General features: G+C 48.4%; 1 protein-coding gene across 1 annotated transcript; it reads right to left on the bottom strand.

Moving 5' to 3' along the window:
• Positions 1-214: 214 nt before the first annotated feature.
• Positions 215-3,383, bottom strand: LOC147979666 (uncharacterized). The gene is made up of 2 exons (XM_087515299.1): positions 1,383-3,383; positions 215-541 (listed from the first exon to the last, which is right to left on the bottom strand). The coding sequence occupies exons 1-2, from the start codon at positions 3,381-3,383 to the stop codon at positions 215-217; spliced, it is 2,328 nt and encodes a 775-aa protein (XP_087371425.1).
• Between the last annotated feature and the right edge of the window lie 12,774 nt (positions 3,384-16,157).

Below are 16,157 nucleotides of genomic sequence, written 5' to 3'. Positions count from 1 at the left end.
ACAATGACCCATATGGAGTCATGCCCCTTGCTTGAACTGGGTAATCAGGTGATGAAGTCCATCCTGACTTTGTCCCACTTCCATTCAGGTACCTCGAGAGGTTGTAACAATCCAGCGGGTCACTGATGTTCAGCCTTGACTCTCTGGCATACGTCACACTTGGCGATGAAAGCAGCTATCTCTCTCTTCATGCCATGCCACCAGAATCTTTCCTTCAGGTCTTGATACATCTTGGTCCCTCCAGGATGGATGGAATAGGGGTGTCATGAGCTTCTTGCAAGATCAAGTTCTTGAGCTCAACCTTGTTGGGTACGCAAATGCGATTCCCAAACCACACAATTCCTTGCTCATCTTCTGAGAATCCTGGGGCCTTGCCTTGCTTCATCTTCTTCTTGATGCCTTCGATGCTTACGTGTCCTTTCTGTGTTTCCTTAATATCATCCATCAAGGTAGGCCTAACTTTGAGGTTGGCCAAGAATCCTGGTACAGCCAGTTCCAACCCGAAGCTTTCAAGTTCTTCGTACAAGGCAAGAAGCCTTCCCTTAATCATAGCGTTCAAGGAACAAGCCTTTCTACTTAAGGCATCTGCTACCACATTAGCCTTCCCAGGGTGGTATTGAACACTGAGGTCATAATCCTTGATCAACTCTAGCCATCTTCTCTGCCTCATGTTCAATTCTTTTTGAGTGAAAATATACTTCAGACTTTGTGATCCGTGTATATCTCACACCGCTTCCCTAGGAGGTAATGTCGCCATGTCTTCAGGGCATGAACCATTGCTGCTAACTCAAGATCATGAGTAGCATAGTTCTCTTCATGAGGATGTAGCTGTCTGGATAGATATACTACGACCCTGCCATCTTGCATAAGAACACCTCCAAGCCCGGCTCTCAACGCATCACAATATATCACAAATTCCTTGTGAATATCAGGTGTGGACAGAACTAGGGCGGTGGTCAATCTCTTCTTCAGCTCCTGGAAGCTTTCTTCGCACTTCGGCGTCCATTCAAACTTCTTGTCCTTCTTCAAGAGCTGGTCAGGGGTCGGGCAATCCTTGAGAATCCTTCAACGAACTTGTGGTAATATCCTGTGAGTCCAAGGAAGCTTCTGACTTCCTTCGCATTGCTTGGGGATTGCCATTCAGTCACAGCTTCAATCTTAGCGGGATCGACCAACAATCCTTCAGCAGTCAATTTATGACCCAAGAATCCAACCTCATGCAGCCAAAATTCGCACTTGCTGAACTTGGCGTACAGTTGGTGCTCTCGAAGCTTGTCTAGGACCATCCTCAAGTGTTGATCGTGCTCTTCTTCCGTCTTCGAGAAGACAAGAATGTCATCAATGAAGACAACGACAAACTTGTCCAAATATTCCATGAATACCTTATTCATGAGATACATGAAGTAAGCTGGGGCATTGGTCAATCCAAAGGACATGATCGTGCACTCATACATGCCATATATGGTTACAAATGCCGTCTTTGGAATATCTTGGGGTCTGATTTTCAGCTGGTAGTACACAGATCTGAGAACGATCTTGGAGAACACCTTGGCCCCATTGAGTTGATCAAACAGATCTTCAATCTTGGGAAGTGGATACTTGTTCTTGATTGTAACTTCATTGAGGGAGCGGTAGTCAATGCACAAGCGGATGGTACCGTCCTTCTTTGCCACAAACAGAACAGGTGATCCCCTAGGGGAGGCACTAGGGCGGATAAATCCCTTCCTCAACTGCTCTTCCAGTTGCTTCTTCAACTTTGCTAACTCTTCCGATCCCATTCTATAAGGCTTCTTATAGATGGGTCCTGCTCCGGGTATGAGCTCGATGATGAACTCAATGTCTCGGTTAGGAGGCATTCCCGGTAGCTCATCAGGAAAGACATCGGGGTATTCGCATACTACCTGCACTTGCTCCAATCCAACTTCTGATAGATAGTTGACTTGGGCTCCTTGAGCAAAGGAAGGGTTGGGAGCAAACTTAACTTCAACTCCTTGGTGATTGGTCACAGTGACGGTCCAGTTGGCGCAATCTAACAAGCCTTGGTGCTTGATGAGCCAATTCATTCCTAAGATCACATCCAAGCCTTGTGATCTTAAGACGATAAGGTCTGCTAGGAAGTCTACCCTGTTAATGAAAATTCCGACTCCCTTACAGCCTACCTTGGCTCTCATCTCTGCTCCGGGGGTTTGTACCATCATAGGGTTATTCAGGGGTGTAGGGGTCATGCCACTTTTTAATGCAAACTCTTGGGTGACAAATGAATGCGTGGCTCCAGAATCAAACAAGACAGTTGCAGGTGCTGAGTTAACAAGCAACATACCCAACACGACATCCGGGTCTTCCTGGGCTTCTTCTGCAGTGACATGATTCACACGACCCTTGCCATTGTTGGGCGGGTTGTGGGGAGCTTGGTTCCTTGGTGGCATTCCGTGGTCTTGTCCTGGGTTCTGCGTATTTGGGCGCGGGGCATAGGACTTCTTGTTGGGGCAATACTTGGAGTACTGTACTGCATGACCACATCCGAAGCAAGTGACTTGATTGGGGTTGCTGCTCTTGCCGGCATTGTTATTGGGGTTGTTGAAAGCTGGCCTGGGGTTGGCATACTGCTGAGGTTGATAGTTGGTGCGAGGTGCAGGGGCTCTTGGCTGTTGATAGGTTGGCTTGACCAGGGCTGGCTGCCACGGGCGAGGCTTCTGGTTGCTGGAGCTACCCTCACTGATCATCTTGCGCTTACGAGTATCGTCCAAGGGACGTCGCTTGTCCTCAAGCATGAGTGCCTTGTTCACCAGATCGGGAAAGGTTGGGCATTCACACACAACAAGCGAGTACTGCAGAGTCTGGTTAAGGCCTTCCATGAAATGCTCTCTTTTGGCAGCATCAGTGCTGACATCTTCAGGAGCATATCTTGACATAACACTAAACTTCTGCCTGTACTCCTTGACAGTGCTACTACCTTGCTTTAGGGCTCGGAATTCACGCTTCTTGATGGCCATGATTCCGGAAGGAATGTGGGCCTTGTGGAATTCTGCCTTGAAGTCATTCCAAGTGATGTTTTGCTCAACATGCATGGCCTTGAATCCATCCCACCAAGCTTTGGCAATTCCCCTGAGACAGTGAGCAGCATATGCCACCTTCTCACGGTCCTCAGTGCATCCAACTAGTTCTAGCAGATCCTCAATGGTGCGGACCCAGTCGTCTGCGTCCAGGGGTTCAGCAGTCTCAATGAAGGTGGGTGGTGCATGCTTCTTGAACTCCGCCAGCGTGGAACGTCCATTGCCGTTCCCCGCCAGCTGGTGGTTGAAAGCTTGAGCAATTATCTGGAGGGCTGCAGTGTTGGCTTGGCGTTCCTCTCGGAAGGCTTGGAGAAGCTGAGCCATGTCCATGTTTGGAGGTGGTGGCAGTGGTGGAGCTTATCCTTGGGTTTGGTCCTGACTGGCTCCTGCTCCGGCTTCCTACTGCTGGGTAGAGGTACCAGTACGTGTTACAACAAGCATCCTGTTGGAGCGGTCAAGGTCTCATGACTGGGAAAGATGAGGGAAAGCAATATGGATGGGATGCCTAGTAAGGGGGTCGGTATGACACTAATTGTTTTCATGCAAGGGCCAAAAGGCCAAACACATTCATTAAAATCCAAATGGGTGATGTAGTCGCTTACAAGTTCCTGAAGGAAAGTACGACGTTCATCAAAAACATCAAAAACAAACACAACACTACATAGTTTCATATGAACCATTACAAGGACTCGACTTCGCATAGGGGGTACACGACCTATCCTACCGTAGGGGTTACGAACTGGCATATCTGAGTTGCGAATTATGCCTAAGTGGTGGAACACTCAGTCGCGTAGTCTGGCTCTTTCGGGTCTTCCTCCTCGTCATCAGTAGCATGACTTCCTTCATTGCTCGAAGGGGTGGGGGAGTGGAGGAGCTCGACACGGCATTGCTTTGCCAGTGGTGTGAAGAGCTTGCGGTAATCCCTTGCACTCATGCGGTGCTGAAGTGGTGGTTCTCCATCCTTTGGGGGTCTTCCGCCTCGGTATGTGATTGCGGGCTGTCCAGATTAATAAATGGATTATGAATAATTGGATAGTTAGCCTGTTAATGGTGAATTAGCCTGCTAATTGGGTTTTTCTATTCCAAACGGTTGTTGAAAAATACTGTGGGCGATGACCTCAGGCAACGCACATAGTTTCTAGGAATAAACCATGTTGGATCAATGAACAACCACACACGACTTTCTCTTGAAAACTGTTTGCGTTAGGCCACCTTGCGCAAACGTTTACCACATAAAATATATGTGTGATGGATAGCCTTTGCCACATAGTTTCTTCTATGGACCGTGTGTGATACATTCAATGACGCAAACGATTTAACGGGAAAAATTGTGTGTGATGTACCTGTGAATGGATACGTTTTCCTTGGAGCAACTGTGTGGGATGTACATACAAACGGAAACGTTTAGCGGGGACTGACTGTGTGGGATGTACTTGCGATGGAAAACAATTTCGCCGTATAATTGTATTTTTTTAGCTCTACTGTACGTATTTCCGTATTTGAGCGCTCGTTGGTCACACACGACCTCATTTTGCCGAGCGTGTGTGCCAGGAGGGCATATCCCCGATGGTTTCTGGGTCGTGTGGGAAGGGACCCCCCTATCGCCCACACTCACTTGGCGACTGTTCCAAATGTTGTCGCGGAAAGGGGTTAAAACCGTTTGTTTAGGACCGACGCGCACCCGTGCATCTTCATCCTACACCTCTCACGGATTGATAAACCTTAGGTCATCCACTTGAGGGAAAATTGCTACTGTCCTACAAAACTTTGTGCTTGGCATCCCAACACGTGTCATAAGAATAAAGTTGCATAGTAGACATCAGCCACTCCAGTGGTGCAATCCCCTCCGCGGTAGCAAACATGGAGGCTGCAGTCCGATCCACACGACCAGGAGCCCGATGAGGCATCAATGGCTTCGTCTGATCCTCGGGCTCGCCAAGATCAGCCGCGGGTCCTGGAAGATCCCCGGAGGGAAGACACACGCGTCACTATTGAGCAGCATGGCGAAACCTGCCGCCAATCTGACAGGCACAACAGCCCAGACGATGACGAACCCGCGCCTAGTGAATGCGGATACTTGCCTTTCGAGGTTGGCTGCCCTGCCACTCGTGACCTGCGGCAAGTCTGTTGGCCATCCACCCATGTTTTCAAACCAGAAATACCAGAAAAGTATGATGGAAGGCTAAACCCGGCAGAGTTCTTGAGCATCTATACAATTGTTGTTCAAGCCGCCAGAGGAAGAGATGAGAAGGTGTTCGCCAACTACTTCCCTTTGGCACTTAAGCCAAACATGAGGTCATGGCTGATACACCTTGATACGTCTCCAATGTATCTATAATTTTTTATTGTTCCATGCTATTACATTATCTGTTTTGGATGTTTAATGGGCTTTAATATGCTCTTTTATATTATTTTTGGGACTAACCTACTAACCGAAGGCCCAATGCTAGTTTCTGTTTTTTTGCCTATTTCAGTGTTTCATAGAAAATGAATATCAAACGGAATCCAAACGGAACGAAACCTTCATGAGGATCTTTCTTGGAACAAACGCAAACCTGGAGACTTGGAGTGGAAGTCTGGAAGTCCGCGAGGCAGCCACGAGATAGGAGGGCGTGCCCCCCACCCTTGTGGGCCCCATGGAGCTCCACTGATGTACTTCTTTCGCTTATATATACTCTTATACCCTAAAAAGATCAGGGGGAGCCACGAAACAACTTTTCCACCACCGCAACCTTCTGTACCCGTGAAATCCCATCTGGGGCCTTTTCCGGTGATCTGCCAGAGGGGGATTCGATCACGAAGGGCTTCTACATCAACACCATAGCCTCTTCGATGACGTGTGAGTAGTTTACCACAGACCTTTGGGTCCATAGTTATTAGCTAGATGGCTTCTTCTCTCTCTTTGGTTCTTAATACAAAGGTCTCCTCGATGTTCTTGGAGATCTATTCGATGTAATACTTTTTTGCGGTGTGTTTGCCGAGATCCGATGAATTATGGATTTATGATCAAGTTTATCTATGAATAATATTTGGTTCTTCTCCGAATTCTTATATGCATGACTTGATATCTTTGCAAGTCTCTTTGAATTATCGGTTTAGTTTGGCCTACTAGATTGATCTTTCTTGCAATGGGAGAAGTGCTTAGCTTTGGGTTCAATCTTGCGGTGTCCTTTCCCAGTGACAGTAGGGGCAGCAAGGCGCATATTGTATTGTTGCCATCGAGGATAAAAAGATGGGGGTTATATCATATTGCTTGAGTTTATCCCTCTACATCATGTCATCTTGCTTAAAGCGTTACTCTGTTCTTATGAACTTAATACTCTAGATGCATGCTGGATAGCGGTCGATGTGTGGAGTAATAGTAGTAGATGCAGAATCATTTCGGTCTACTTAACACGGACGTGACGCCTTTATTCATAATCTTGCCTAGATATTCTCATAATATGCACTCTTCTATCAATTGCTCGGCAGTAATTTGTTCACCCACTGTAATACATGCTATCATGAGAGAAGCCACTAGTGAAACCTATGGCCCCCGAGTATCTTTCTTATTATATTGCATCTCTTTTTATTTACATCGCATCTGTTTTACTCTTTTGCAATCTTTACTTTCAAATATATACAACAAAAATAACAAAAAATATTTATCTTACTATCTTTATCAGATCTCATTTTCTCAAGTGACCGTGAAGGGATTGAAAACCCCTTTATCGCATTGGTTGCGAGGTTCTTGATTGTTTGTGCAGGTACTAGGTGACTTGCGTGTTATCTCCTACTGGATTGATACCTTGGTTCTCAAAAACTAAGGGAAATACTTACGCTACTTTGTTGCATCACCCTTTCCTCTTCAAGGGAAAACCAACGCATGCTCAAGAGGTAGCACACCTGCCGGAGAATTCCATTCCGTCCTGGGCTAACATGTGCAATGAGTTTGTTGGTGACATCACGGGCAGCCATCAAGAGCCAGGACCACCCAGCGACTTGCAACTCCTTCCGCAGAAGGAAGGGGAGAGTTTGCGGAAGTATATGCAAAGGTTTAGCCAGGTACACAGGAACATTCCAGATATCCACCCGGCAGCTGTGATTGCCGCGTTCTAGTCCAACATGCGCAATAGGAGGATACGTCCAAGATGAACGTTCGGTTGCCCAAGACTGTGAATGAGCTGTACACCTTGGCAGATAAGTGTGCCCGTACAGAGGAGGGGAGATGACTCGCTGGAGAGGAGGACGGCATCAAAGTCGACTCAGAGGATGACAATGATGTCACTAACCAGAAGAAGAAGAATACAGAGTGCAACAAGAAGCACAAGGAAAAAAGTAGTAGTGATTTTTCAGGTTTCTAGTGCTCCTAGTACCGGCAAGAAGGCCAAGACCGAAGTCCCCAGCAAGGAAGTTGTCGCATGCACTGATTGTCGGGAGGCTATGGCGGCCGAGAAGGCTAGGAAGGCGGACGGGCCAATACTACAAGATCCACTGAACCAAGGGCCATGATCTCCAAGAGTGTCACCAAGTTGAACAACTTGTCAAGAAGCAGAAAGCTGAGTACGAGAAGTGTGACAATGAAAGCGACCAAGAAGGTACTGGCGGGAAGGGCCAAGGCGGCAGAGAAGGCCGCCGCGGCAAGGTTCCCCAGCATCAAGAGAAACATGCTAGAGGTTGTGAGAAGTCCCTTTGCAACGCATATTGAGGAACCCTAAGGCTACCGGCAGGATAGTTGAATGGGCATTGGAGTTGTCAAGTTTGGGTCTGAAGTATGAGAGTGCATCGACCATTCAGAGCAGAGCACTTGCGGATAAGGATGGCAATTTTATCCATGGACATGGATAGCCATGGATATCCAACCCGAATGGATAGGGTTTGGATATGCTTTTTCGCCCATGGGCAGCTCCCAAACCCGACCCGATTACTCGTGGATAGGGCATGGACATAATCTTGTACCCATGGATATATCCAAACCCGACCAGATCGTCTGACTAAATGAGCAATATTCTGCTACCCCTACCCCATATTCACATGTCTCACTATAATTGTATCCTTTATCTAAAACATCCAAAAGAAATTACACAATCCCCACTATAACATACTCCAACACACCTTCTCATCCTATTATCTACACTAATTAAATGACTTGTCATTGAGAATCGGTGCCATCTTCTTGAGTTACTCCTCTCATAGCCCTAGAGGTGGCTGCCGCTGCCAGCCATTACCCCCGCGTAAGGTGGATGGCTGCAGCAGCCACAACTGGCCTGTGACAACCCAGCTCCATATCTCCTTGACCCCTCCGTCTTTGCTTTTCCACACATGCATTGACGCATGGCCGCAACAGTGGGACAATGCAAGGGCTATGACTGCACGGCAGGGAGTGAGCACGCCAATGCAGAGTGCACATTGTGCAATGAGTTATGTCTTATGTATAGGTCTTGAGAGGACCCGATGGATATCCAATGGGTATGGATATCCATCGGATTTGGACATGGTCACAATTTTTCGCCCGTGGATTTTTCATGGATGGGCTGGGACTGCCTTCATGGATATGGATATGGATTTGATATTGTTCAACCCGATCCAAACCCGACCCATTGCCATCCTTACTGGCGGAGTTCATTGCAGAATGGACACCAATGTCGGTGTCAAAACTGGCGGATCTCGGGTAGGGGGTCCCGAACTGTGCGTCTAATGTTGATGCTAACAGGAGACAGGGAACACATTGTTTACCCAGGTTCGGTCCCACTTGATGGAGGTAAAACCCTATGTCCTACTAGATTAATATTGATGAGTATGGGAGTTACAAGAGTTGATCTACCACGATATCGTAATGGTTAAAACCCTAGAAGTCTAGCCTATCTGATTATGATTGTCCCTACAGACTAAACCCTCCAGTTTATATAGACACTGGAGGGGACTAGGGTTATACAAAGTCGGTTACATAGAAAGGAAATAGTATATCCGGCCGCCTGGCTTGCCGTCCACGCAAAGAAGAGTCCTATCCATACACGAGAGAAAGTCTTCCATCTTGTATCTTCATGGCCCAATAGTCCGGCCCATGCCCAACAGACCGGACGCCCGAGGACCCCTTAGTCCCTCAGTAGCCCCTCAACCAGGCTTCAATGACGAGGTGTCTGGCGCGCACATTGTCTTTGGCATTGCAAAACGGGTTCCTCCTCCGAATACTCCGACACATTCTTCGAACACAAAAGATCACGTCTGGATCTGCAAAACAAGTCCCACATGCCACTGCAGAGAATATAATATTTCATGAGTCTAATCTGCTGACAATCTTTCTATGACGTGATATCATGTCACCACCTGGTTATTATATCGAACCGTTTTTTCGCTCGCGGTTCCACGTTCCGAGACGCAGTTTTATTGGCACGTCTTGTCGAAGCAGAGATCGTGTCCCCTTATTGTCGGATCCTCATCAACACAGGCGTGGGTATTCCAACCGTCCGGTTGGCATGATTCCTTACGAATAGGCAGGTTTCAAGGTCGAGGAGGAGGTGTTTGATATTTATTGCCTTTATAAAGGGACTAGGGCCCGTCTGGCTTCTTTACGCCAACCCTTTCCTCATCCTCTCCAACCTTGATCTCCAGCGCCCAAGGTTTAAACTGTTTCGACCTTCCCAGTCATGGCCGGCCCCATTCCTCAAGGTCAGTGGGTGCCCTCCTCCGTCATAGAGGAGGACGTAGCGAAGCTCCGGGCAGCCAGATACCTGACTGCGGAAATCCCCCACAGACTTCCTGCTCAAGGGCAGGTTATTCCAGCTCCCAGATCCAGTGAGAGGGTCGTATTCATCTCCTACTTCCTCCGAGGGCTAGGGTTCTCCCTACACCTCTTTGTTCGAGGGCTTATGTTCTATTACGGGCTAGATTTCCATGATCTAACTATGGACTCCTTCCTTCACATCTCGGCGTTCATTATCCCATGCGAAGCTTTCCTTCGTATTCCTCCACACTTCGGCTTATGGCTTAAGACGTTTAATGTGAAGCCGAAGGTAGTCGGTGGGGGACGAGCAGAGTGCGGCGGTGCTACAGTGGACAAACTTATCAACGCTCCCTGGCTAAAAGGATCCTTCACAGAATCTTCTGACTTATGGCAATGGGAATGGTTTTACATCACGGAACCCCGTGGCACCAAGTGGGTGGCTACACCTGCGTTCCGATCTGGCCCTCCAATTCAACTCGCATCGTGGGTTAATAAAGGGTTGGACTGGGGATCATCTGATGAAGGGCAGACACTATAGAGCCGCATCCGGTGTCTCCTTGAGAAGAACACCGAACTCATCGACGTGATTCAAGTAATGCTAGTCTGCCGAGTCCTCCCGTGCCAAAAACGGCCCCTCCATATGTGGGAGTTTAATCCAGAAGGACCACGAACCCTTCAGCACTTCTTCGGTGTGACGCACAAAGGAATGTGGAAGTTATTTTTTGGGAAACGAAAATAGTGGCCGGACACTACAAAGGACACCGTCCTTGACTGCAACCATCCGGATACCTCGGTAAGCACTCGATTCTCGAACACAGCTTAGATATGCATCTCATAATAAGATGCTAAGAAAACCATCTTCTTCCAGGGCTGGATAAAGAAGGCAGAGCGAATCAGGTGTTCGTCTCCTCTTCCCGAAGACTCAGCTAGTCCCGTACTAGCAAGGATGCTTGTCCGGGCGCCATACCAGGCGCCAGGGGAAGATGAGAGCAAGAAGAGCGGGGGAGCCGAAGGCGGCTTCCATCTTGGAGGCAAACCACACACTGTGTCCGAGGAGACTAGGGCTCCCTCTTCCAAAGACAAACGGGAAGGAGAAGCTGACATCCCTTCTTCCTATGGTAAGAAAAGGGCCGCCTCCAAGAGTTGGGAGGTAAGGGCTCCTAAGCAGGAAAAAACGCCCCTGCCAAGTGGTTCAGGTTCGGAAGGTGTTATTTTAGCACAATCCCTTCGTAAGGACAAGCCTCCAGCCAAATCGTAAGTGAACAAAGATATTTTGAACATACCCATTCCTTCTTTCTTTGCAAAGGTAACATCTAGAATATGCGTTTTGTAGTCTAGCACACAGTCTTCCTCAACAATCCTCCTCCTCAGGGGACCTCTTACCTGAGATGATGGAAAGCGAAACGCCTCCACAAGCTTCCTCGCCCAATAGGGCGGACGATGTCGAGGTTTCGTCCCGGAGGTTCTCTCCAGATCGGGGGATAATAGAGCCAGCGCCCCAAGGTGAAACTTCGGTCGCCCAGAGTCCGAAGTGTGCGGTCCCTGCAAGGGTTAACAATAAAGGCTCCAGACTATTCGGTTTACAGCCGGAGATGACTCTAGGGTCGAATAAACATGCCCAGTCAAAGGGAGTCTGTACTGCCACAGCTGCTTCCAGGAATTCGGATGCGCCGGATACACTGACGGACATGTTACAGTATTCATCAATCTCAGATGATCATCGTACTTTGATGGGTACGGTGGTTGAGAGGATTTTGTCCGCGAAAAGCGGATTGAATGAAGCCTTCATGGGCCTGCTAAGAGGCTTTGAGGTATGTAATATTATATTTTCGATTGTGCTCTACACGTAAAAATGTACCTGTGTATAGATAGTAGCCCCTGGGACTCTGGATGGCGCCCAAAGGTAGGCAATCAGAGGATCGAAAAAGATGTTCTCAGGTAATAATCTAATGACTGGAAACACCGGCTATTACCTCCATGACGACTGCCCATGCTACGGAGGTTGCAGGTCTGGAGCATAAGATTGATGAGGCGGATAACGACATCACGCTTATTAAGGTGACTCGATGAGGCGCAAGGTATGTGTTAGAATATGTATAATAACACAGGCACGAAGCTAGAATTATGTTATGAGACATGCGTATCTGGAGATGGTGCTGCCGTGGTTGAGACCTTCGGGCTGAACTTGCCCGAGCCAAGGATCAAGCCCGGATAAGTAATGTGGCTGCCAAGAAGGAAGTTGATGTGTTAGAAGCCGGACAGGCCGCGTAGCACCAGTGCGAGGAGAGAATGGCCATTATGGCGGGCGAGCTGAAGGAAGCCACTGTCCGGTGTGAATTCCTCGAGAAGGATAACAAGGCCAAAGCAGCTGATCTTGACAAGGCATTACAAGAGTCAAGAGAAGCACAATCCGAGTCTACAGCGGCTCAGGAAGAGATCCGGCAAGCTGGGGAGATAGCGGCCGGTAAGCCTTTCTTATTACAGACTAAGTTTGGCGATCCGAAGTATGCCCCGCTTAATCTGATGTGGAGCTCCCTAGGCGCCTTTTTGGACTTGCCGAAGAGTGCCTCCGATGCAGCGCAGTTTTATGAAGCGCGGGAAGGGCATGCAACGGAGAAGCTTTTTTGGTCACAATTCGGCACGCCAAAGCGCCCACTGTTACTGAACGAATAGATAGCCCAGTGGGCCGAGCTCCACAAGATATCCAGCTCTACCATGAAGGACATCGTAGTCCGGCTGTGGCCAACTGAGCCAATTTCGAAGAGTTAGTTCGGTTTGGTACGGCGACTAGGTGATGTGGTGCCGCATATCGACGCTGATAAGTGGTCCACGTGCATTGAATGTGCATGGATGGCCTTTGCCCGTGTGAAGACTTACTAGGCGAAGATGAAGGCCACCGATGTTGCAGCCAAAAGTCCACCCGAGGGTAAGGAGCATCATACGCCAGAGTATTATTTTGAGGATGTCTTAGAGGGTGCCCACTTGATAGAGGGTCAGTGCTCGAAAGAGATGATGTTCGAGTGAAATGTATTGAGATTGTAAAAACAAATTTATTATATTTGAAGATTATGCCTAGAAGTTGTGGCTCCTCCTGTACGGCCGTTTTTGTATAATCTGAAAGTTTTCCAGTCGTCGGCTTCAGCCCCCTCGCATAAAATACGAGGGTGTTCGGAAAAGCATTTGATCACTCTTGATCCAAAGTCTTGGTCCGTGAAGGAGGTGTCAATGCGGCGAACTAGGCAATCGGACTATAGGGCTTTAGCACTTTCACTTAGCCATAGGAGTTTGACGGTGGGTCTACGATATAGCCCCTGGTATGTACGCTATCATCCGAATACGGTGCGTTACATTAGTGACCAGAAGAACGTTCCTTCGTGCAATACGGGAGGAATTGCGAAAGATTCTAATAAGTCATCGAGTGGTTGACTAGCTCTAGCCGCATCATGACAGCAAGTTTTTGGCTTTCTCTACCGAGGTGCTCATCCGGATAAACCGGGACACAATCGTAGTAGTTCTCCCTTTACTACCCTAGCCGATATAGCGGAACGTAAGGTAGTAAGCACAGGATCCGGGCAACCCAACTATTGACCAAAGACATGATTCGAAGCTGATGCATATAAGGCCAAACTCGTGACGCCGAAGTGTGCTGTAAAGCTGTTCGGACTTATCGGCAACTCATTTGTTCCCATATCGAGCCCCTGGCAACCCATGCCGAGGTGCAAGTGTGAAACAACCGGAGAAATTCAGGTTTTGTTTTTTTAGGAAAAAACGAATACTGGGCATGGATTATGTTCACAGGGATCTGATCGATATGTCGATTGCCATTTTACAAATAATAATGCCACGACCCAGGCCATTTGACATGCCAGTGGTCGAAGGCTGAGGGAGAAGGCATTTCTACAGGCTCAAAATAGAGAGTGTGGTCTACAATATTATTTGGACCTCATGTCGCACATCTGCGCCGCCTTGCCTCGGTTAAAGGATTCCTTTAACAGGAACAACCTTGGGGTAAGTGTATGAAGCCGAACTCCGAAAGAGTGTGTGAGATGACCGATATTTTGCATCACCTATGATAAGATAAAAAGGAATAGTTAGAAATGAAAAGGAGGAAAATGGGAGTGCTTGTAGGCTTGCCCGTATTGTGCCTCCACCAATGGCCAGGGTATCTTAAGTGCATAATTATGCATGCGCGGTATAAACTTCGCGTGGTTGTAAGGCGAACGACGGAGGCTGGACTGCTAATTCTGCTCCGAGACAGATTGGTTCCATTTAATGGGAACCGGCGGCTTAATGGCCGATGAATTGTGCGGCTTGACAAGGCCGCTTTGAGCTTCGGCTATAATGGCCGTAGTGCAATCTCCTCTAAGGCAGGAGTGTCCCGTATTTCAGTTTATTGTTATGATGCCGCGTGGACTGGGCATTTTAAGTTTTTCGAGGGCATAGAGTACGACCGCATTGAATTGAGCAAAAGCGGTATGCCCCATTAGTGTGTGGTAGTCACTGTGGAATGGGCCAATATCAAAGGTCATACCCTCGCTTCGGAAGTTGTTTGGCGAATCGAAAACGACTTCCAATGTGATGGAGCCCATGCAGTGAGCTTCTACGCTGGGTACTGCTCCCTTGAGGATTGTTGTGGTGGGTTTGATTCTAGAAGGATCAATGCCCATTTGGTGGACAGTGTCTTGGTACAGTAGAATAAGGCTATTGCCGCCGTCCATAAGGACTTCCGTGAGATAGAACCCTTCGATAACTGGATCGATCATCAGAGCTGCCGATCCTTCGGGACGGGTATGTCTAATTGTTGGGGGAACCTGCTCTATGGCGTATATGTCCCGTAGTCCATGTGTGTGCTCCCCTGTAGGGGTGTGCGTCGCATATATCATATTTACGGTTTTCACTTCGGGGGGAATTGCTTTTGAACCCCGGTATTCGGCTGGCGAGTCTCTTCGTCATCGCTGTCATTGGGCGGTCCCTTCCCCTTGTGTTCGGCTTTTAGCTTGCCGGCTTGTTTGAAGACCCAGCATCTTCTGTTAGTATGACTAGCTGGTTTATCGGGGGTGCCATGAATTTGGCAGGGCCGATCTAATATCTTATCGAGGTTGGATGGTCCGTCTCTATTTTCCTTTGATGGCTTTTTCCGCTGACCGGGCATGGAGCGCTGAATCCGGCGTTAACTGCTGTCTCTTGCGTTATTTCGTCATTATTACAACGCTTGTGTTTATTGTGTCGTGGCTTTCCGTTGCCGTCTCGGACTTCGGAAGTGCCCGGGTCACTGGCGCCGTTGCTCCTACGAGCGAGCCAGCTATCTTCTCCCGCGCAAAAGCGGGTCATTAGAGCGGTAAGGGCTGTCATGGATTTTGGTTTTTCTTGACTGAGGTGGCGAGCGAGCCATTCATCCCGGACGCTGTGTTTGAAGGCCGCGAGGGCTTCGGCGTCCGGACAATCGACAATTTGGTCCTGTTTAATCAAGAACCTAGTCCGGAGCTTTCTGGCTGACTCTCCAGGTTGTTGTATGATGTGACTTAAGTCATCGGCATCTGGTGGCCGGACATATGTACCTTGGAGGTTATCGCGAAAGGAGTCTTCCAGGTCCTCCCAGCTGCCAACGGAGTTCTTCGGAAGGCTGTTTAACCAGTGCCGAGCTGGTCCCTTTAGTTTTAGTGGTAGATATTTAATGGCGTGCAGATCATCGCCGCGGGCCATGTGGATATGGAGAAGAAAGTCCTCAATCCATACCGCGGGATTTGTTGTTCCATCGTATGATTCGATGTTTATGGGTTTAAACCCCTCTGGGAATTCATGGTCTATTACTTCGTCAGTGAAGCAAAGTGGGTGAGCCGCGCCTTTGTATCGGGTCGCATCGCGACGTAGCTCGGATACAGTCCGTCTGCGGTTCTCGGCCCGAGCGTGAGTATGGCTATTGCATTCATCTAGATAGTAGTTATCGAGTGTCGGGGCACGTCCCCGTGATCCATAGATTGATCTATTCTGACCTGCTCTACCATTCGAGTCCTGCCGTAGGTCATATGTGTGTCCCTGAGCTATTTTATTTTTGGCTTGAGTTGCCGCTTTATCCCGACCGTGTGCTGGTGGGTCAGCCACATTGCGCAATGATGGTACGGGCTCCCGCGCCTCGTCTTTGAACTGAGGTAGCAGTTTGCTCTTCGGGTAACTTTTGGCTGAGTGCTTGAGGTCGTATTCTTCGGCTCCAGGACATCAGTCCATCTATCATTGAGCAGATCGTGATCAGCTTGAAGCTGTTGTTGTTTCTTTTTCAGGCTCCTTGCAGTGGCTATTAGCTGGCGTTTGAAGCGCTCCTGCTCGAGAGGTTCCTCGGGCATGATAAAATCCTTGGTGCCGAGGCTTGCCTCATCCTTGGAGAGAGGATGATAATTACAGTC

This window comes from Triticum urartu, chromosome 3A (genome assembly GCF_056163025.1).
Source record: "Triticum urartu cultivar PI428250 chromosome 3A, HENAU_Tu73, whole genome shotgun sequence".
NCBI lineage: Eukaryota > Viridiplantae > Streptophyta > Magnoliopsida > Poales > Poaceae > Triticum > Triticum urartu.
The sequence above is the reverse complement of the archived record's forward strand: the minus strand, read 5'-3'. Positions and strand labels throughout refer to the sequence as shown.